The following is a 22,122-nucleotide window of genomic DNA, read 5'->3' as shown; positions in this document are numbered from 1 at the left end:
GGGTCACACTTTACAGACTTAGGACTTTAGCCTGGAGGCCAGGAAGAGCCATAAACTAATTTCATCACCTAATTAGCCTGGAGAGTGGTGGGGCTTAGGCTAAGAGTCTACCAAGAAGGAGTTAGGCCATTCACTTAGGCAACTACCACAGGGGTACAGACTAGGGAGTGAGAGAATGAGTTTGAAATAGTAAGGCAAGCTGGACGAGAGGTAGGGCAGAGCGGAAGCTAACTTTAAGTTTCCTGTTTGGCCGCTGGGATGGATGCCACAGGTCTGTGAGAGAAGAAACAGTGAGCAGTTTTCGTTAGGGGAAGAGGAGTTGTTCCAGAATGGAACTCCGCTCAATGTTTAAATGTACACACACACCCTCGAATACAGATGTGTGCTTGCTCACATGCATAATACATCCATACTCATTTTTTTTTAATTTTTTTTTTCAACATTTATTTATTTTTGGGACAGAGAGAGACAGAGCATGAACGGGGGAGGGGCAGAGAGAGAGGGAGACACAGAATCGGAAACAGGCTCCAGGCTCCGAGCCATCAGCCCAGAGCCCGATGCGGGGCTCGAACTCACGGACCGCGAGATCGTGACCTGGCTGAAGTCGGACGCTTAACCGACTGCGCCACCCAGGCGCCCCACCATACTCATTTATATCACGATTAGTCTTCATTAAGAAACCCAGTATAAATAGAAATTTGAAGGAAGAAGAAGTGGTTCAACAAATGCAAACTGTAGAATGGTCACCAGTGGGGCGAAGGGGAATATATGTAAGGCTTCAACTGAATCTCTAGTTTTTGCTTTTAATCTGAAGCAAATATGATAAATGCCCCTGTTAAGAATTGGCATGGCTAATGATGGGCACACAGGTATTATTCTCTATTTCTCATGTTTAAAATACTTGCTACTTTTTTAAAGGTGAGAAAAGAGGTTTTCACTTTTTCTTTACAGCATTTTGAAAGGTGTCTTCATTCAAATTCAGTCCCTAAAGGTATTTAAGGTGTTTTGTTTTTTTTTTTAAATTCCAGTTAACATGCAGTTTAATGTTAGTTCCAGGTGTACAATATAGTGATTCAACACCTCCAAACATCATCCTGTGCTCGTCACAGGAAGTGCACTCTGTATCCCCATCCACCCGCCCCTCCACCCACCTCCCCAGTTTGCTCTCTATATTTAAGAGTCTCTTTTTTGGTTTGCCTCTTTCTCTTTTTTTCCCTGTGCTCATTTGCTTTGTTTCTTAAATTCCACATACGAACAAAATCATATGGTATTTGTCTTTCTCTGACATATTTCACTTAGCATCATTCTCTCTAGCTTTGTCCATGTCATTGCAAATGGCCAGATTTCATTCTTTTTGATGGCTAATACTCCATAGTATATATAGCACATCTTCCTTATCCACTCGTCTATTGATGGACACTTGTGCTGCTTCCATAATTTGGCTATCATAGATAACGCTGCTATAAACATTGGGGTGCATGTGTCCCTAAGGGCTTTTTAAAAAAAAAATTTTTTTTCCAAATTTTTATTTAAATTCTAGTTAACATGCAGTATAATATTGGTTTCAGGAGAAGAATTTAGTGATACATCACTTACATACAACACCCAGTGCTCCTTACAAGTTCCCTCCTTAATGCCCATCATCACCCATCTAGCACATCCCCCACCCACCTCTCTCCATCAACCCTCAGTTTGTTCTCTATCATTAAGAATCTCTTAAAAAAAAAAAATTAAAAATTAAAAAAAAAAAGGGGGCGCCTGGGTGGTGCAGTCGGTTAAGCGTCCGACTTCAGCCAGGTCACGATCTCGCGGTCCGTGGGTTCAAGCCCCGCGTCGGGCTCTGGGCTGATGGCTCGGAGCCTGGAGCCTGTTTCCGATTCTGTGTCTCCCTCTCTCTCTGCCCCTCCCCCGTTCATGCTCTGTCTCTCTCTGTCCCAAAAATAAATAAACGTTGAAAAAAAAAATTTTTTTAAAAAGAATCTCTTATGGTTTGTTTCCCTCTGTTTTTCCCCCCTTCCCATATGTTCATCTGTATTGTCTGCTAAAACTCCACGAGTGAAAGCATATGGTATGTGTCTTTCTCTGATTGACCTACTTCGCTTAGCATCATACACTCTAGCTGCATCCATGTCGTTGCAAATGGCAAAATTTCATTAAAGATTTTTAAGCAATCTCTACACCCAATGTGGAGCTCTAACTCGTAACCCCGAGATCAAGAGTTACATACTCCACTGAGTGAGCCAGCCAGGCCCCTCACCTAAGGGTTTTTTGTTGTTGTTGTTGTTGTTGTTGTTGTTTTAGATGTGTTTTTCTTATTAGGGGAAGGAAGCCATGAAAATGGAGATATTTGTAAGATAAACCTAAAACTTTGTACTTTCCCCCCTGGGCATTATTTTGTAAGATCTGACATGCTAGTTCAAGGGAAGATAAGGCACATGGCCTGTGAGCCTTTCATAAGCCTACATAGCCAATTTATATTGAAATAAAATTACAGATCTACCTTGTAATTAGATTTTCATTTTAATATTTCTCAATGACTTTGGCCTGAAAAATTTAAATGATTAAACATAAAATGAAAAAAAAAAAAAGATTCATTATATGTCAACATGATGAGTAAAAAGCCATGTTAAAGATTTTTATAAAGAAAATTAGCCTACACATGCTGTCTTACCATTGGGTTTGTGTAAGAAACGCTCAGAATATGAAACTACCATCATCGTTAAACAGAACTTCTCTCATAGTAGATTCAAAGGCGTAAAAATTGGTAACAGATTTCTTTCGATAAGGAAAATCTGATGTTCCCATGGTTTGTGGATCAGAGCGGAGGTTCTCAAACTTCAGCTGTGGAACAATCGCCTGGAAGGCTTATTAAACCACAGATTTCTGGGCCCCAGCTCCCAAGCTGTGGATTCAGTAGATCAAATTTGCATTTCTAACAAGTTCCCAGGAGATGTGCCACTGCTGGTCCACACTTTGAGAACCGCTATCAGTGTAAATACTTGTACCGTGAAGATTGGCCTTTCTTTCCCCCCTTTCAGTTAATTTTTTTTTAATGTTTATTTTTGAGAGAGAGAGAGAGAACAAGGGGGTGGGGAGGGGCAGAGAGGGAGACACAGAATCGGAAGCAGGCTCCAGGCTCTGAGCCGTCAGCACAGAGCCGGATGTGGGGCTTGAACCCACAAACCGTGAGATCATGACCTGAGCCAAAGTTGGATGCTTAACCGACTGAGCCACCCAGGTGCACCATGCCCCCTTTAGTTTTCTATCATGATAAACTACATATAACCTAAAATTTGCTGCCTTAACCATTTTAAAGTATTCAGTAGTGATAAGTATGTTCACATTGTTGTGCAACAGATCTCTAGAACTTTTTCTTGTAAAACTGAAACTTTATATCCATTAAACGAGTCCATATACACCCCTTCCCCCCAGCTCCTGGCAACCACCATTCTACTTTGTATCTCTATGTTTTTGATTACTCATATAGATACATGCAACCTTTAATACTTCATGTGAGTGGAATCACTGATTGTCCTTTTGAATCTAGAAGCCTAGAGCCGAGCTTTTACCCCAGCCAGTTTAATGTAATCTCTCTTAAAGCTGCCACATAATTTGACAAGTTAGAGAACTATATACATGCAACAGAAGGGTAATAAACTGATTTTCCAAAAAGTAAGCCTCCTTACTCTAGAGCAACAGTTGAAATACACCCTTGGAGATTTCACAGTCCTGTAAAAGGTGTTTTTGCAGTTTCCTTCCTTGCCCTTGCCCTCTGCTGATCTCTTGGTTTTGCCCTGGCAGAGCTCCCTCAACGAGAAGAGGAAGGTCCTGGCTGGGCAGCACGAGGATGCCCGGGAGCTCAAGGAGAACCTGGATCGGAGGGAGCGTGTAGTGTTGGACATCCTGGCCAACTACCTGTCAGAGGAGCAGCTCCAGGATTACCAGCATTTCGTGAAAATGAAGTCAACACTCCTCATTGAGCAGCGAAAGCTGGACGACAAGATCAAGCTAGGCCAGGAACAAGTCAAGTGTCTGCTGGAGAGCCTCCCGTCTGATTTCATTCCCAAGGCAGGGGCCTTGGTTCTGCCCCCAAACCTTGAGAGTGAAACGGCTCCTGTTGGGGGGTGTACTTTAAGTGGTATTTTTCCAACATTAACCTCCCCACTTTAACCTCTTCTAAAACACCCAACCAAAAGATCACCCTTTCTCTCAACACTATTTAATCTGAAAAATGTTTCAGTACAAACCACCATTTAAACTCTATGGGTTATTGGGGTTTTTCTGGATGAAAGGAAAACAAACAAACAAACTATCCAGGAAAAAGCCTGTTTCTTCCTTCTCACCCTACATGATTGATCTGAGAGCTTGAATGCTGCTGGGAACTTACTCCTTTCTATGATCACTTTCTAGTAGAAGGAAAATTAATGAAACTGTGAGAACCGATGGGAGGGCGTTCGATTTAGTTTTTAACAGGCTGAGGCAACATGATGAGTGTCATCCTCAGGAATGTATTCACAGTGGCCTTCCTTGCTTGTGGGTGGTATATCTTGACAACAGGTATAAGAACTCATTAATGAAGGGTCTGCAACATAAAGCCTTAAAGAGAAACACCCACAGAAGAAAACTGTAAAACCTTGAACATTGTCGTTATTTATATTTTTTAAAATGAGAAAGATCATTATGTTTGTGCGCTAACCACTTATTTGATTCTGTTTTGTGGTGGACATAGGCAGTTATGTTTGAGCTTTGTACTTTGTGAAAACCTTAATGAAATGAAGAATTCCAAAGATAATCACATTGAGCGTGGAGACTTTTTTCTTAAGCCCTTGGCTTGTCTGCCTGATTTGTACCTTTTTCGTTTGTGTTAGAATGGGTACGGGGGAATCCCAGTTTCTGCTGACAGTCATCGCTGCTTCACTTCCGGAACCAACAGGACCACCCCCTTCCCCGGGAAGGAGGTTTTGTGCCACATGGCTGTCACATCATTTCCTAGTGCTTCACTGCATGATCGCTGGGGCGGGGAGACAGAGCTAAATTTTACCAACAAGGACGACAGCTAATCTGTGTAAGAGGAAAGTCAGCAACCAAATCAATTCCACTGAAGTCATGCAGTGCTTCTGCAGGGGATTTGGGCTAAATGTAGCCTACATTAAGAGATCTATTCTTAGGCTGTTTTAATGATGCTTTTTAAAAAGTTTTCCTAAATTCTTAAGCCTATCAACCACCATCAAAAACTGCCTCCTTAATATCCAAAGAGTGATTTTGCACTATCCATTTGGAATTTGGACGGGGCATCTGAAGACTGTGATTTTGCTTCAAAGTTACGACTTTTTGGAGGGTACTCTAGAGCCCAAGTTATAAGTCTATTCAAACAGACCGGGAGGTGGCAGGAGGTGAGGACCAGCGGCCAGGCTGTGCTAATGGCTGCCGGAGATGGCCTAGTACTTTAAGCAGGTGGTGCAACCTAGGCTTTTAGTTTTTTTTTGTTGTTTTCACATGTGCTTGACCCGTGGCTGGTGGCCAGTTCCGCTCATTTGAGCTGCAAGTACTAGAGAGAATTGGGAGAATAAAATTTGTTCAAGAGACCAAATGCCCTCTTCTGTCCTAGACATTTTAATTACTTAATGAAATGTATCTCCTGGTTTTAAGAACTTGAAAACTATAGTTTTGGTCCCCAATATAGATGTCTTTTGAGGAGCTTGAACGAACAGGCCACCCAGAAGTTTCTTGTGAGCCATCAACACCAAAGCCAAAGCTTTCCTTTTTTGGAGGCTATATGCTGACTCCATCAGTACAGAAAGAGAGCACCTCTGTTTCCCAGGAATGTCGTCAAAGCTTCTCTCTTACATCCAGAGTTCCCATTTCCCAGGGACTCCGTGGAACCAGTGACAGTGTTCAGCAGCCACACCTCATGGCTCTTGAGGTAGAGAAATAGAGTGCATCTGACATTTCCTCAGACTTAGGCCAACACAGGAGCCCCAAATCAACTCGTTGGTAATTAGCTGTGGCTCCCTGCATTAGACCAGGTGGAAGCCAGCCAGTAAATGTCTTCAGCTGCTCTTAGTCAAATTCCTCAAGGGGATTCTGGGGGCTCCCAGTTCCTAACACTCTCGAAAATTATTCCTCTGAAGGATTTGACTGGATACACTTTGCACAGTCTTTTTTCAATCACTTTTCTGATCTATACATGTCAAAATAAGCGGCCTTCAGAGTAACATGCTTGTCATGACATAAACACCTGAAAGCATAGGACCTGCCAGGATATCACTCCCTCCTCTGCTACACTGAACTGTTGTCTGTTGTTACATGGAATGAGGGAGGTTTTACATGCAACTCTGAAAATGAATTCTCAGGTGGGTGTGATCCCTACTGTAGCAAAACTTGACCCTTGCTTGGTGAGAAGAGACCGCTAACTTCACCATTAACTTTCAAATACCTTTAGGCCCAACAGTAAGCCTGTTCTCTATCCCTTTCCTATTTTCCATTCTCTTCCCACTATTAAAAACAATCCTCTACAGTGGAGGCCATCCTTTTTCCTCCCAGCAATATCCTCAGCCAAGATCATGAGCAAATCAGTTGTAAGCATGTTGTTGGTCAAGACTTCAAGGATGTTTGTTCAGTCGGTACTGTGGACGTGATCATTTCTGAAATGCCATGTCCCGTCAGAAGTGGTGGATGTGAGGTGGCCTCACAATAATCCAAATGCTGACACTCAAGAAACCTGTGAAGTTCTAAGAAAGGACGAGGTCTTGTGACAACTGGGAGGTCTCCCAACTTCCTGGGCCACTTGAGAAGTTCTGGGCATGTTGCTACATGCTGGCTGACTCAGGGCTTCCTCCTGCTGTTTTGTTTCTTGTGGTGGCTGCTTAACCCCAAAGAATGCAGGGAGGTTCCATAGTGAAAGTGTCTGAGTTTTTCCAAGAGACACTGTAGAAACCAAAACTTTTTCCTCCTCTCCAGGAGAACATTTTAGGTTCTGTTTTGCACAACTGATTTCCAAACTTGAAGATTAGCAAGCGTGGGTCAACCCCTAAGAATCAGAAGCTATCTGTTGAAGTGAGGGCCTTTGAGGCATACAAGAGAGAACCCAGCCTGCGACATCCCAGTTTTCCTATTATTCCACTGTTAACATCTGATCTAAAATCACTTCTGAGTGTAAAAGATCACAGTTGTTCCTAATACGAGCACTACCTTAAGTTCATATTTTACTCAAGCATCTTTTACCAAGATATTGGGTGTTTCGGGTTTTTTTCTGGATACTGGGAAAACATGGGCTTTTTATTCTTTGATTGTTCCAAATGCCTTTAATTTTCCATGTTACTGGCTTTATTCTGTTGGGTTGAAATTATTTTTTGTTTCTTTAGAAGAGCACGAGTCTTATGCACCTTATTACTGGCAAGAAAAAGGGAGAACTTTCAGCCTTAAGTAACTTCTCCATCTCTGGCAAATTATAAAATGATCAGACAAACGTGAAGGTGCTGTTCTACACAGAAATAGTACATTGGGGACAAGATATTCATTGTTGCCTTAACTCTGGGATGAAGAATGGGATAAAATGATAAAGACCATTTTAAAATCAGAAAGGAACACATGAACGGTTTGGGTTTTTTTTTTAAATTCTTATTTCTAAATAGAAACCTCACCTTTTTTCTGGAAGCTCATTCAGACACCAGCTAATGCATGGTTTCTCAAAAATACCATGCATGAGAATCATGGGAGTGCTTGTTAAAAATGCCCATCGTTGGGGTGCCTGGGTGGCTCAGCTGGTTAAGCATCCAGCTTTGGCTCTGTTCACGATCTCACAGTTTGTGGGTTTGAGCCCCAAATCAGGCTCCGGGCTGACAGTGTGGAGCCTGCTTGGGATTCTCTTTTCTTCTCTCTCTGTCCCTCCCCTACTTGTGCTTTCTCTCTCAAAAATAAATACATAAACTTAAAAAAAAAAAAAATGCCCGGGGCGCCTGGGTGGCTCAGTCGGTTAAGCGGCCGACTTCGGCTCAGGTCACGATCTCACGGTCTGTGAGTTCGAGCCCCGCGTCGGGCTCTGGGCTGATGGCTCAGAGCCTGGATCCTGCTTCCGATTCTGTGTCTCCCTCTCTCTCTGCCCCTCCCCTGTTCATGCTCTGTCTCTCTCTGTCTCAAAAATAAATAAAAAACGTTAAAAAAAATAAAAAAAAAATGCCCATTGTTGAGACACCACCAAGGGGGCTAGGAATCTGCATCTCTAAGTTCCCTGGGTTATCCTGATATACTTCACTGTTTGAGGGCCACTGATACCAATCATTGTACAGTCTTTATTAATATCACAGAAAGACTAACATGAATTTATGTAATAACAACTCATTATGAGTTAATATTGTCCCATTTTTGTGCAATCCCCAGGTTATGATATGGGTGTTTTTCCCTGCTCACTTTCTCCCAGATCTGCTTTAAATTTGAACAAGCTAAGCACATCTTGAGGCTCAACTGCACTATTTTTCCTCAAAAGGAATCAACCTGTCACACAATGTCAGTAATCTGAAGTTCTGCCATGAGATCTGCACTAACCTGAAATCATGACTGACCTTTTCAGTGGGGACCTTACTTAGATTTCTGTTGCCCCATCCCAAGTCTCAGGTACACAGGAGTTAGAATTTCTCTCAGCATGGATTGGACAGTCTAGCTTAGGACACAAAAATGTCAAATTTCCAAACCCTAAAATCAGAATTAGGTAAGAAAAAAGCTGCAAATGAAGAAACCGGCTCATTTATTCCTACTTCATTCTATAAATTCCTCTCTAATATTCTATCAGTGGAAAAACAACTCTGTTTCTTGCTAAAACATCAGTATTGCCACCCCTTGACACAGCGGGTTGAACAGGGTAAGTTTAATATAAAGAATTACTTAATTCTGATGAGTGCCTATAGGATATAAGGAAATTTGATACCCTGAGCTAAGGGAGAGTACCTAAGGAAAGACAATCTGGGAAAGGGTCCCCTTCCCCAAGGCTTGGGTTCAGACCTCACTGGAGAACTTAGTGCACCCTCAGCAGAAGAATGTGTTGGTTTACCCAGGCCAGAGCTGGTCTGCAATCCCTGGGCAAGCAGGAAGCAACCCTCCAGAGCACAAGCTGGGTACAGTCTGTCAGCAGCCAATGGCAAGGATGTTCACAAGCAGTGGGGACCTGCGGGGGGGGGGGGGGGGCAGCCTCTCAGTGGAAACCATCTGAGTCGCAGGTGATCTGCATGGTGGAGCAGATGTTGGCAGAATCACCGATGCAAAGCATGAATCCTTCAGGGAACAGGCTTCTCGTCCACAGGGCCGGGAGATGGCTATCGCCTGTTAAGGCTGCAAGGTCATCAAGACAATCCATGGTTGGGGCAGAACTCCATCAGATGTCCCATACACACACTACTCATTCACCAGCCAAATCAGCAGGACAGTCCTTTCCTTCCCTCCTGCTCCTCCAGTGCCCTCGGCTGAGAAAGCCTAACATCACAGTCACCGTAATGGAGATCGAAGCGATCTGTCCACTACTGCAGAACATACATTCAAGAGTAGACATGGAGCGAAGACGCAGTAAGGTGATAACTGACACGGATTTCTCCTTCTGGGTTATCACCCTAGCGTCATCTTCTGGCATCATAAAGAATTCTGTAGTTCTTAATTCTTTAAGAACTACTTCCATGACAACAAAGAAAAACTAGTGACTTCAGACCTCTTGAAGGAGAAGGGATCAGAAGGAAAGCAAGTTCTCAAACGAGCTTCCTACGCCCTTATTCCTCAAAGTGCCTAAAGCAACAGATTTAGACTTAGGCCTATTTAGGAACATACATAACTTCTGTATCTGTTCATCTCTGCCTTGCTCTGCTTCCACGTCCTTCTACGTCTCCTGGTGTGTCCAGGGGGGTAAGCCTCTGTCTCTGCGTGTGCTTTGCTCCACCTCACCCTCTACACGCGTCATCGTCCTGCCCGTCCACTCCCAAAGGGAGTCCAATTATATCCTTTCCTTCTTTTTCTTTCCGGTGACTTACAAAGGATCAAGTGGGAATGAGTAAAGAACTAAAGCAAAGACCTGTGAGTAAAGTTAAAAACATGCATTTTTTTCATTTTCAAGAAAAAAAATCCAAGCTAAAAAAAAAAAAGATACCTAAAGGAATATTTTGCAATATGTTTAAATGTGTATAAGAATGAAAGAGAGTAATGTCCCTTCCTAATTAGAACAGAATACAGGATTTGACTATATTATGTGACAACAGGAGCTGAGTTGATAAGAAGGAACAACCCAGCAAAGAGGGTTCAGAGCACTGGAATGAGAATTTAAAATACCAATCTTCCTTTCTGACACTTAAAAGAAAAAAAAGAACACAGATCCATGTGGTATCACATGGATTTATTAAAGGGCAAGAAGACAGTCTGATGTCCATCCAGGACTAGGATTCTGTGCCAATAGACAGGTAGAAAAGGAACTTCAGCTTAGGATAGAAACACATTTTCAAAGTTTACTCCAGAAGTTTAATAATGAAGTTAATAATAAACTCAGTTTAATAATGTATCACTGAATGTGTTTTGATGTTATTATGTAAAACTCCAAAGAAACTTCCCCCTAATCAAGGAATAATTTTTGTAAGTTTACTTATTTTGAGAGAGACATGGACAGTGTGAGTGTGGGAGGGTGAGAGAGAGGAGACAGGGAATCCCAAGCAGGCTCCACACTGCCAACACAGAGCCCAACATAGGGCTTGAACCCATGAAATCGTGAGATCATGACCTGAGCTGAAACCAAGAGTCAGACGCTCAACTGACTGAGCCACCCAAGTGCCCCCAAGGATAATCATTTTAATCTGAGTTTAAAACCCTGAGCAGTCATATATTGTCGCGTTGAGAATGCAACTCCTCTTATTCCTCCATTTTTCCTTCTTTTAAAAATGGATTCCTTGACCTTTTCCACAAATCTTACTGAAGACTTGTTTTTGAATACATTTTGAAAATGATATAACAGGGTTTAAGAACAAATTGTAGGGTGCCTGGGCGACTCAGTTGAACGTCTGGCTCTTGATTTCAGCTCAGGCCATGATCCCAAGGTGGCGGAATCAAGCCCCACGTTGGGCTCTGTGCTGAGCGTGGAGCCTGCTTGGGATTCTCTCACTTTCCCTCTGGCCCTCTCCCCTGCTCGTGTGCTCTTTCTCTCTCAAAAAAAAAAAAAAAAGTAAACAAAATAAAATAATAAAATAAAAAAATAAAAATGTGCCTCCACAGGTAGATAAGAGAGTAGCATCTTTGAAGGGCACAGTGGGAAACGTGCATCCTCATCATCACTCTGGATACTTAAGTTTGCACACTGGCCCAGCTAATTTTGAAGATATAGGAGTTGCCTGCTAAGAAAAGTAGAACCACAGCTCTTCAGATCAAATTGATCAGAAGTCAGTGGGAGGTAGCTTACAAAAAGTCTTCTGTCCATAATGCATAAATGCAAATATGCATGACACATGAATATAAATCAGCAACAAAAACAATCCAAGTTTTTAAAGCTTGGCAAAAGAAGTAGACATTTCACAAAGGAAGATATATTGTTGGTCAAGAAGCACATGAAAAGGTGAGGAACATATTTAAATCATCAGAGAAATATAAATTCAAACCACAAAAGATTCCATTACCCACTCGCTAGAGTGACTAAACTCAAGTGTTGGTGGGTCTGTGGAGCAAATGAGGTTCTTATGCTTTGCCGGTGAGTGTGTAACACACTAGAAAACTGGTAGGTTTTTACAAAATTATACATATATTTACTCTACAGTGTAGCAACTCCCCTTTTTTTCTTTTTGAGAGAAAGGGTACAAGTGAGTGAGGGACAGAGAGAGAGAGAATCCTGGGAGAGGGGGAGAGGAAGAGGAGGAGAGGGAGAAAGGAAGAGGAGGAGAGAGAGAGGGAGAGAGGAGGAGAGGGAGAGAGGAGGAGAGGGAGAGAGGCTGAGTCGTGGAGTAGATTAGTAGATTCTATTCTTTTATATGGAGACTACTTATTCGTATTTCTATTATTTTAGGAGGAGAGGGAGAAGCAGGGCTCACACAAAACAGGGCTCCAGCTCACTCGATGTGGGACCAGAACTCACTAATCATGAAATCATGACCTGAGCTGAAGTCAGATGTTTAATGACTGAGCCACCCAGGCGCCCCAGTAATTCCACTTTTAGATAATTACTCTGGAGAAATGAATATATCTCCATAAAAAGACTTGTAGAAGAATGTTAATAGAAGCTTGAATCACAATAGTCAAAAAACTCAAAACAGCTCAAATCTCCATCAACAGGTTAACAAATTACCATTAGCAGTACATTAATACAGTGAAATAGTATTCATCAGTAAAAAACAACTATTGGGACGTCTGGGCAGCTCAGTCAGCTGAGCATCTAACACTTGATTTCTGCTGAGGCCATGATCTCACCATTTATGGGATTGAGCCCTGCATTGGGTTCTGCGCTAACAGTGTGGAGCCTGCTTGGGATTCTCTCTCTCTTCTCTCTCTCTCTGCCCCTCCCATGCTTGAATGTGCATGCGTTTTCCCTCCCTCTCCCTCTCTTTCAAAATAAATAAACTTAAGGGGCACCTGGGTGGCTCAGTTGGTTAAGCATCTGACTTCAGCTCAGGTCATGATCTCGCAGTTCACGGGTTCAAGCCCTGCATCAGGCTCTGTGCTGACAGCTCAGAGCCTGGAGCCTGCTTCAGATTCTGTCTCCCTCACTCTCTGCCCCTCCCCCACTCACGTTCTGTCTCTCTGTCTCTCAAAAATAAACATTTAAAAAAAATTTTTAAATAAATAAACTTAAAAAAATAGAAAGTAGGGGCATCTGGGTGGCTCAGTAGATTCAGCATCTGATTTCAGCTCAGGTCATGATCTCATGGTTTGTGGGTTTGGGCCCCTCATCAGTCTCTGTGCTGACAGCTCAGAGCCTGGAGCCTGCTTCAGATTCTGTCTCCCTCTCTCTCTCTGCCCCTTCCCCACTCGTGCCCTGTTTCTCTGTCTCTCAAAAATAAATATTAAAAAAATTTGTTTTAATAAAAATAAATAAATAAATACAAAGTAAAAAACAACTATTGATATACATGTAACAACGTCAATGAAAACCATTATGTTAATTAATCAAAAGAAGTGACAAAAAGTTCGTACCGTATGATTCCACATATCAATTTCTAGAACTGGCAAAACTAATCTATAATGATAGAAATGAGAAAGTGGTTGCCTGGGAATGGGGGGAAGCTAATTGACTGAAATGGAATGCAAGAGAACCTTCTAGAATGATGGAAATAATCTGTTGTATCTTCCTTTCAGTGGTAGTTACATGAGTATATAAAAATTGTCAAAATTCATCAAAATGAACATTTAAGACCTATGTATTATATTGACTGTGGGTTATACCTCAACTTTAAAAAACAGTGGAGAAACAAGTGAGAAACTAAAGCAAATTAGTTATCTGTTATTGACTAAATGGGTAACTGGGTTTTATCCTTCATGCAGTTATTAGAGATCCTGAAGACAGACACTTCCAGGAATTTTTATCATAGCTATGTGTAGTTTAAGCTGCTGTAACAAAGAGATTTTTTTTTTTTTAATTTATTTTTGGGACAGAGAGAGACAGAGCATGAACAGGGGAGGGGCAGAGAGAGAGGGAGACACAGAATCGGAAGCAGGCTCCAGGCTCTGAGCCATCAGCCCAGAGCTGGACGCGGGGCTCGAACTCACGGACCGCGAGATCGTGACCTGGCTGAAGTCGGACGCTTAACCGACTGCGCCACCCAGGCGCCCCACAAAGAGATTTTTAAAAAGAAATACAGAGTGTGGTTCAAGATGATGACATAGAGGCTTCAGGCTCACTTCCTCCCATGGACACACTGAACCACACCTACATATGGAACAATTCCCTCTGGGTTGGGGGGGGGGGGGGCGGAAATCCAGAAACTAGCTGAACTACTCCTATACGTCAGGTAAATGAGAAATGGCGGGGGTGGGAGACCCATATCAGAACAGGTAGGAGAGGATAAGACACAATCTCACAAAACTCCACCCCAGGCATAACAACACACAAGCAGGAGGGAACCCACAACTCCCAGCTTCTCCTTGAGGAGTGAAAAGATTTGAACACATATCTGTCACCCCAACTTTTAAGATTTCCAACTAAGAGACAGCCCCCAAAACATCCAGCTCTGAAAGACAATGGGGCTTTCATACACAAGCCCCACAAGGGTATCACAAACTAAGAAACTGTTCTTAATGGATTCACACAGACTCACTGCACCTATTTCCCCAGGACCCAGTGCAGGGGCAGCAGACTGAAAAACAGGTCTTTCTGTGAAAGAGGCCTATTTGCACATCTTAAAAGCTGTGGCCTGAAGGCCAGGTTGTAGGTTCGAGCCCCATATTGGGTGCAGAAATTACTTAAAAATAAAATCTTAAAAAAAAGTCAACAGATACATGAAAAGGTGCTCAACATCACAAATCATCAGGGAAATGCAAATCAAAATGACAATAAAGTACTACCTCACACCTGTTAGAATGTCCATGTATCAAAAAGACAAGAAAACAACAAGTGTTGGTGAGGATGTGGAAGAAAGAGAACCCTTGTGCATTGTTGGTGGGAATGTAAATTAGTACAATCACTATGGAAAATAATATGGAGGTTTCTCAAAAAGTTAAAAATAGAACTACCACATGATTCAGCAATTCTACTTCTGGGTATTTATGTGAAGTAAACAAAATCACTATCTCAAAAAGATATCAGCATTCCCATGTTCATGCAACATTATTTACAATAGCCAAGAGATGGAAACCACCCAAGTGTCCATCAATAGATGAGTGGGTGAATGAGGTGGGTGAAATGGGTGAACGTTTCCAGAAAATACAAACTTTCACTTATAAGATAAATAGGTCCTAGGGATACAATGCAGAGGGTTGACTATAGTTAACAGGGCAACATTATGACTAGATTGCATTATGTATTCCAAAGTTGCTAGGAAAATAGATCTTAAGAGTTCTCATCACAAGACAAAAAATTACAACTCAACATGAAAAGAAAAAAAAAAGCACACACACACACACACACACACACACACACAATTCAGTTAAAAGAAGGCAGAAAACATGAATAGACATTTCTCCAAAGAAGACATACAGATGGCCAACAGACACATGAACAGACGCTAAACATCACTCATCATCAGGGAAATGCAAATCAAAACCACAATGAGATATCACCTCACACCTGTCAGAATGGCTAAAATCAAAAGCTCAAGAAACAACAAATGTTGCTAAGGATTTGGAGAAAAAGGAACACTCCTGCACTGTTGGTGGGAATGCAAACTGCTGCAGCCACTGTGGAAGACAGTATGGAGGTTCCTCAAAAAATTAAAAACAGAACCACCCTACAATCCAGTAACTGCACTACTGGGTATTTACCCAAAGAATACGATAACACTAATTCAAAAGGATATATATAGCACTATGTTTATTGCAGCATTATTTACAAGAGGCAAATTATGGAAGCAGCCCAGGTGTCCATCAATAGATGTATAGATAAAAAAGATGTAGTGTATATATACAATGGAATATTATTTGGCCGTAAAAAGAATGAAATCTTGTCATTTGCAACAATATGGATGGATCTAGACAGTATAATGCTAAACGAAACAAGACAGAGAAAGACAAATACCATAAGATTTCACTCATATGTGAAATTTAAAAAACAAATGAACAAAGGGTAAAAAAAAAAAGAGACAAACCAAAAAAAGACTCTTAACTCTAGAGAACAAACAGATGGCTACCAGAGGTGGGAAGGGGGATGGGTGAAATAGGTGAAGGGGATTAAGAGCACACTTATCATGATGAACACTACTAATGTATGGAATTGGTGAATCACTACATTGTACACCCAAAATGAATATCACACTGTATGTTAACTACACTGGAATTAAAATAAAATAAAAATTAGGGACACCTGGGTGGCACAGTCTGTTAGGTGTCTCACTCTTGATTTCAGTTCAGGTCATGATCTCATGTTTCGTGGGTTCAAGCTCCACGTTGGGATCCTTGCTGACAGTGTGGAGCCTGCTTGGGATTCTCTTTCTCCATCTCTCTCTGCCCTTCCCTTATTCTCTCTCTCAAATAAACTCAAAAAAAAAGAAAAGAAAAGAAAAGAAAAATTAAAAGAAAAAACCAGTGTTTTTAAAATAATATTTTCAACTGTATTTGAGTCAGCAAAATAATTAGAAATCTATATATAAAAGAGATAGAAAACTCTGCATAATTCTAAATTGTTAATGCCAGAAGTCTCCAGTAGAGAAAAAGAACTGTAACTTACTGTGGTCTATACAGCTTTAAAATGTACTCAAAATATTCCCGCTTTTAGGGGTGTCTGGGTAGCTCAGTCGGTTAAGCGTCCTACTTCGGCTCAGGTCATGATCTCGTGGTTCGTGAGTTTGAGCCCTGTGTTGGGCTCTGTGCTGACAGCTCAGAGCCTGGAGCCTGTTTCCGATTCTGTGTCTCCCTCTCTCTGCCCCTCCCCCACTCGTACTCTGTCTCTATCTCAAAAACAAATAAAACATTTTTAAAAATATTCCCACTTTTATTTAATTTTTTCATCTATTATTCTATTTGGATGCCTACATAGGGAAAGTGTGTAGAGCACAAATACCATGTAACTTAAGAATTATCTGTATTTTTATGTGATATAATAGCATTTTCAAACATTAGGTTCTACTCCTTCTTATTACTGAATGAATTAAGAACACAGTATGTGCTTGTGGCAGACATTCAGTGACTATCTTAGTCACTGCCTCCTTACAGTTTGTTGGCAGTTTGAGTGTCAATTTCCCATCACAGGACAGGGAATAAACACAGATCAGTTTCTGTCATTAATGATAATCCTTTTCTCATTGCTAGCAATTGGTTTAGACTGCTCATAGGACCCAATTCTAGACAGATAAACAAAAGATGTATCTGACAAATTATTTCTGGAAAAGATTTCCTCAAAGATTCAAGAAACCATGCAGGGTGAAATGGAATCTTAATCTTTTTTTGGACACCTCCTTGTCTGGAGGTAATGTCTCGTTATGTCTTTCAAAAACGAATTACGACTTAAGTTCAGGTAAGAAGGCTACTCATGCCACTAGGGCTTCAGCAGGTGGTAGATACATGCTTCCAGAAGCAAAGCGTCATTGATGGCATCCAAACCTATGCCTGGCTTCTGATAACCATCATGACACCAGGAAGAAAGCTTAGAGCAGTTCCACACACCAGCCCACCAGAGACTATCAGCATCCTGCTTCCTTGGCTCCACCAGCTCCTGAAATGCTCTCAGTGCTGTCAAACTCTGCTGACACTGGTCTCCATTCGCACCGTACTCCAAGACCTCCTTGAGCCAGGCAATTGCCTCCCCTGTCTCTGGATGGTCCATTCCATCCTCAGCACCGTGACAATCTGGAAGAAGTGCTAGATGAAATTCTGCTATCCTTTAGCTTTTCCTACAGAGTTCCTATCAGGCTGAGATCAGCCAGACCCTGACCTCATCACAGCCCCCCAGAGCAATGGGGATCTTGGCAGATTCACTGCAAAGAGGTACAAATCTATTGTCAAGCACAAGACAGCTTTCTACTCCCTCTATCTTCCTGTACTGCTGCCACGTATGTGGCGTGCACGGACGAAGAGAAAGAACATGCCAATGCCAATAAGATCCTGAGATGGGGGAGTTCTTTCAGATTCAGGATGATTATCTTGATGTCTTTGGGGACCCAGTGTGACAGGTAAGATGGGCACTGACATCCAGGACAACAAATGCAGCTGGCTGATAGTTTAGTGTCCGCAGCGGGCCTCTCCAGAACAGCACTGGGTCCTTCAGGAGAATTATGGCCGAGGATGTACCCCGGGTGAAGGCACTATATGAGGAGCTGAACCTGCCAGTTGTGTTCACACAGTGTGAAGACAGCTAAAGCCACCCTATGAGCCTCATCGAGCAGTAGGCCATGCCCCCACCTCTAGCCATCTTCCTGGGGCTAGCACACAAGATCTATAAGAGGAAAAAGTGACCTAGAGATTGTGAGGGTAGGAGAGGGAGGCTCTCAGTAAACTATCTAAACTTCAAAAAAAAAAAAAAAAAAAAAAAAAAGAACCTGTTACCTGAATGTTGTTACTGAGACACTGAACCAACCAGTCTTGTAGCCATTCTGCCTCTGGACTGTTGTTTTTTTTTGTAAAGGACACCTCTGGACTATTACTTTTGTGAAGGACTAAATTTATCCTTAAGACAGTTGATTTAGGGTGCTCTGTTAGTAATAATGGAAGGTACAAATTTCAATTTTTGTAGGAGTTATGTAATTCAGATGTAGACTTTAAGTAGATCATTTATTTTGATGTATTGATATAGAGATCTGTTTTCTGTACATTTTGACATACATAGTTTGAACATTATAAATCAGCAAGAAACAAATGGGTACACTTTCTTAAATTGCTGTATCACTGACTTAAGAAATTAACTTTTGAACCTGATATAATGGCAGTATGCCTTCCTTTTTATAATGCTTAACATAAATTCTGTTGAGTTAATTTAATTTACATTATTATTCATGAATCATTGCTACAATGCTAGTTGACAATATTTGGTATGACGTAAGGGTATACTTTTATTTGCATTCAAATGATTGTCTGGTAGGCTCTATTATTGAATAATTTTCCCCCTTTCTACTGAGCTGAAATATCAATTTTTTTCATGTATTAAAAACACCCATGGCTCCCGTTAAAAATAAATGAACAAAAATAAAGATATAATAACCATAAATACCTTGGAATAAACCTAACCAAAGAGGTGAAAAATCTATACACTGAAAACTATAGAAACCTTATAAAAGAAATTGAAGAAGACACACACACACACAAATGGAAAAATATTCCATGCTCATGGAATGGAATAACGTTGTTAAAATGTTGATACTACCCAAAGCAATCTACATATTCAATGCAATCTCTATCAAAATGACACCAGCATTCTTCACAAAGCTACAACAATCTTAACTAATCTTAAACTAATCTTAAATCTTAAATCTTAGTTAATCTTTTAACTAATCTTAAAATTAGAACGGAACCAGAAAAGGCCCCAAAATAGCCAAAGCAATCTTGAAAAAGAAAACCAAAGCTGAAGGCATCACAATTTCAAATTTTAAGATGTATTACAACGCTGTAAACATCAAGACAGTATGGTACTGGCACAAAAACAGACACATAGATCAATGGAACAGAATAGAGAACCCAGAAATGGACCCACAAACATATGGACAACCAATCTTTGACAAAGCAGGAAAGAATATCCAATGGAATAAAGACAATCTCTTCAGCAAGTGGTGCTGGGAAAACTGGACAGTGCAGTCCAGATGTGCAGAAGTACAGTGCAGTGCAGACGTGCAGAAGAATGAACCTGGACCACTTTCTTACACCATACACAAAAATAAACTCAAAATGGATGAAAGACCTCAATGTAAGATAGGAAGCCATCAAAATCCTCGAGGAAAAAGCCAGCAAAAACCTCTTTGACCTTGGCTGCAGCAACTTCTTACTCAACATGTCTCCAGAGGCCAGGGAAACAAAAGCAAAAATGAACTATTGGGACCTCATCAAGATAAAAAGCTTCTGAAAGCAAAGGAAACAATTAGCAAAACTAAAAGGCAACCGATGGAATAGAAGATATTTGCAAATGATATATCAGATAAAGGGTTAGTATCCAAAATCTATAGAGAACTTATCAAACTCAACCCTCAAAAAACAAATAATCCAGTGAAGAAATGGGCAAAAGACATGAATAGACACTTTTCTAAAGAAGACATCCAGATTGCTAACAAACACATGAAAAAATGCTCAACATCACTCATCATCAGGGAAATACAAATTAAAACTACAATGAGATACCACTTCACACTGGTCAGACTGGCTAAAATTAACAACTCAGGCAATGACAGATGTTGGCAAGGTTGTGGAGAAAGAGGAACCCTTTTGCACTGCCAGTGGGAATGCAAGCTGGTGCAGCCACTCTGGAAAACAGTATGGAGGTTCCTCAAAAAACTAAAAATAGAATTACCCTACGACCCAGCAATTGCACTACTAGGTATTTATCCAAGGGATACAGGTGTGCAGTTTCGAAGGGACATATGTACCCCAATGTTTATAGCAGCACTATCAACAATAGCCAAAGTATGGAAAGAGCCCAAATCTCCACCGATGGATGAATGGATGAAGAAGATGTCGTATATATAAATACAATGGAGTATTACTTGGCAATCAAAAAGAATGAAATCTTGCCATTTGCAACAATGTAGATAGAACTAGATTGTATTATGTGAAGTGAAATTAGTCAGAGAATGACATACCATATGACTTCACTCATGTGTAATTTAAAATACAAAACAGATGAACATAGGGGAAGGGAGGCAAAAATAATATAAAAACAGGGAGGGGGACAAAACATAAGAGACTTAAATACAGAAAATAAGCTGAGGGTTGCTGGAGGGGGTGTGGGTGGGGGAAAGGGCTAAATGGGCAAGGGGCATTAAGGAAGACACTTGTTGGGATGAGCACGGGTGTTATATGTAGGGGATGAATCACAGGATTCTGCTCCTGAAATCATTATTGCACTATATGCTAACTTGGATATAAATTTTAAAGGTTAATAAATTTAAAAAATAAATAAATAAAGATATAATAATTAAACTGAAATTTGAGTTGTCCCAAAGATAGAGCTTGAGATTTAATTCCAACTTCATGGTCTATCAAAACAAAAATATCAAAACTCTTTGGAGAAATATATAACAGAATACAGAGTTTCCAGGATATACTATTCACATCATCCAGGTTAGAATCCAAAATTACTTGACATAGGAAAAAGAAGCAATTTGTGACCCAATCTCAAGAGAAAAGGTAATCAGCAAAGAGCAGCCCTGAGATGACCCACAGGCTAGAATTGGCACAAAAAAATTTTAAACCACAAAAGATTTTAAACCATTTTAAACTACTATAAATATGCTCAGTGAGACAAAGGAAAATGTTTGTTAATGAAGGTGCATAGTGAATCAAAGAGATAGGAAATCTCAAGATAAATAAAAACTATACAAAGGAAACCAAGTAAAATTATCAGGTAAACATATAATACCTGAGATGAAAAATACACTGGATGGATTTAAAAGCAAAACAGAAGTGATAAAGGAAAGCATCAGTGAACTTCAGAATAGATCAATAGGCATTATCCAATTTGAAGAACAGAAAAAAATAAGGATTTTAAAAAACTACAAAGAATCAAGACCTGTAATTGTAATCCTTAAGCTATCAAGTTAAAAATGCAAAAACTTGGGGCACCTGGTGGCTCAGTCGGTTAAACACATGACACTCAGGTCATGATCTTACAGGTTCATGGGGGCAGGTCATGATCTTATGGTTGGTAGGATCAAGCCTCACGTCTGGCTCTGGGCTGGCAGCACTGAGCCTGCTTGGAATTCTCCCTCTGTGCCCTTCCCCGACTCATGCTCACACTCTCGCTCACTCTATCAAAATAAATAAATAAACTTTAAAAAAATTAAAAAATAAAAAATTTAAAAAATGCAAAAAACTCTAACATAGCCAATTCGTAAATTAAAATGGAATTTTAAAAAATGCTAAATCCAAAATAAGGCATGAAAGGAAGAATAGAGAAACAGAAAACAGAAACAAAGAGAAAACAGTGTTGTCGCCCTATAACCTTATGAATAATTACATTATATTTTAATGGCCTAAACACTCCAATTTAAAAGTGGAAACTGTCTAAATAAATTATAAAAATCAAGATCCAAGTGTATATTTTCTACAAGACACATTTATATATATAAAGAAACTGATAGATTGAAAGTAAATAGATGAGAAAAGATAAACGAAGCAAACACTAGTCATAAAACTGAAGTGGTTAAATTAATATCAGATTAAATAGACTTCAAGATGAAAAGTATTACCACAGATAAAGAGGGACGTTTAATAATGACAGAAGTGTCAATTCTTCAGAGAGATATAGCAGTCATAAATATCTATGTACTTAATAAAAGAACTTCAAAATTAACAAAGCAAAAATGGACAAAACTGAGGACAGAACAC

At 40.6% G+C, this 22,122-nt stretch overlaps 1 protein-coding gene and 1 pseudogene across 3 annotated transcripts in view; both read left to right on the top strand.

The window, feature by feature from the left end:
- The window catches only part of SHROOM3 (shroom family member 3), a 184,985-nt gene extending 180,193 nt beyond the window's left edge, over nt 1-4,792 (top strand). For all 3 annotated transcript variants that reach the window (XM_032592966.1, XM_032592964.1, XM_032592965.1), the window contains exon 10: nt 3,802-4,792. In XM_032592966.1, coding sequence (XP_032448857.1) covers nt 3,802-4,170 — 369 coding nt within the window. In that variant the 3' untranslated portion in view covers nt 4,171-4,792. The remainder of the gene's footprint in view (nt 1-3,801) is intronic.
- A 4,693-nt stretch (nt 4,793-9,485) lies between these two features.
- LOC115513043 lies at nt 9,486-18,047 on the top strand (annotated as a pseudogene).
- The last annotated feature ends 4,075 nt before the right edge of the window (nt 18,048-22,122 follow it).

Source organism: Lynx canadensis, chromosome B1 (assembly GCF_007474595.2).
Source record: "Lynx canadensis isolate LIC74 chromosome B1, mLynCan4.pri.v2, whole genome shotgun sequence".
Classification (NCBI taxonomy): domain Eukaryota; kingdom Metazoa; phylum Chordata; class Mammalia; order Carnivora; family Felidae; genus Lynx; species Lynx canadensis.
Note: the sequence above shows the minus strand (reverse complement) of the source record. Positions and strands in the feature narration are given on the sequence as shown.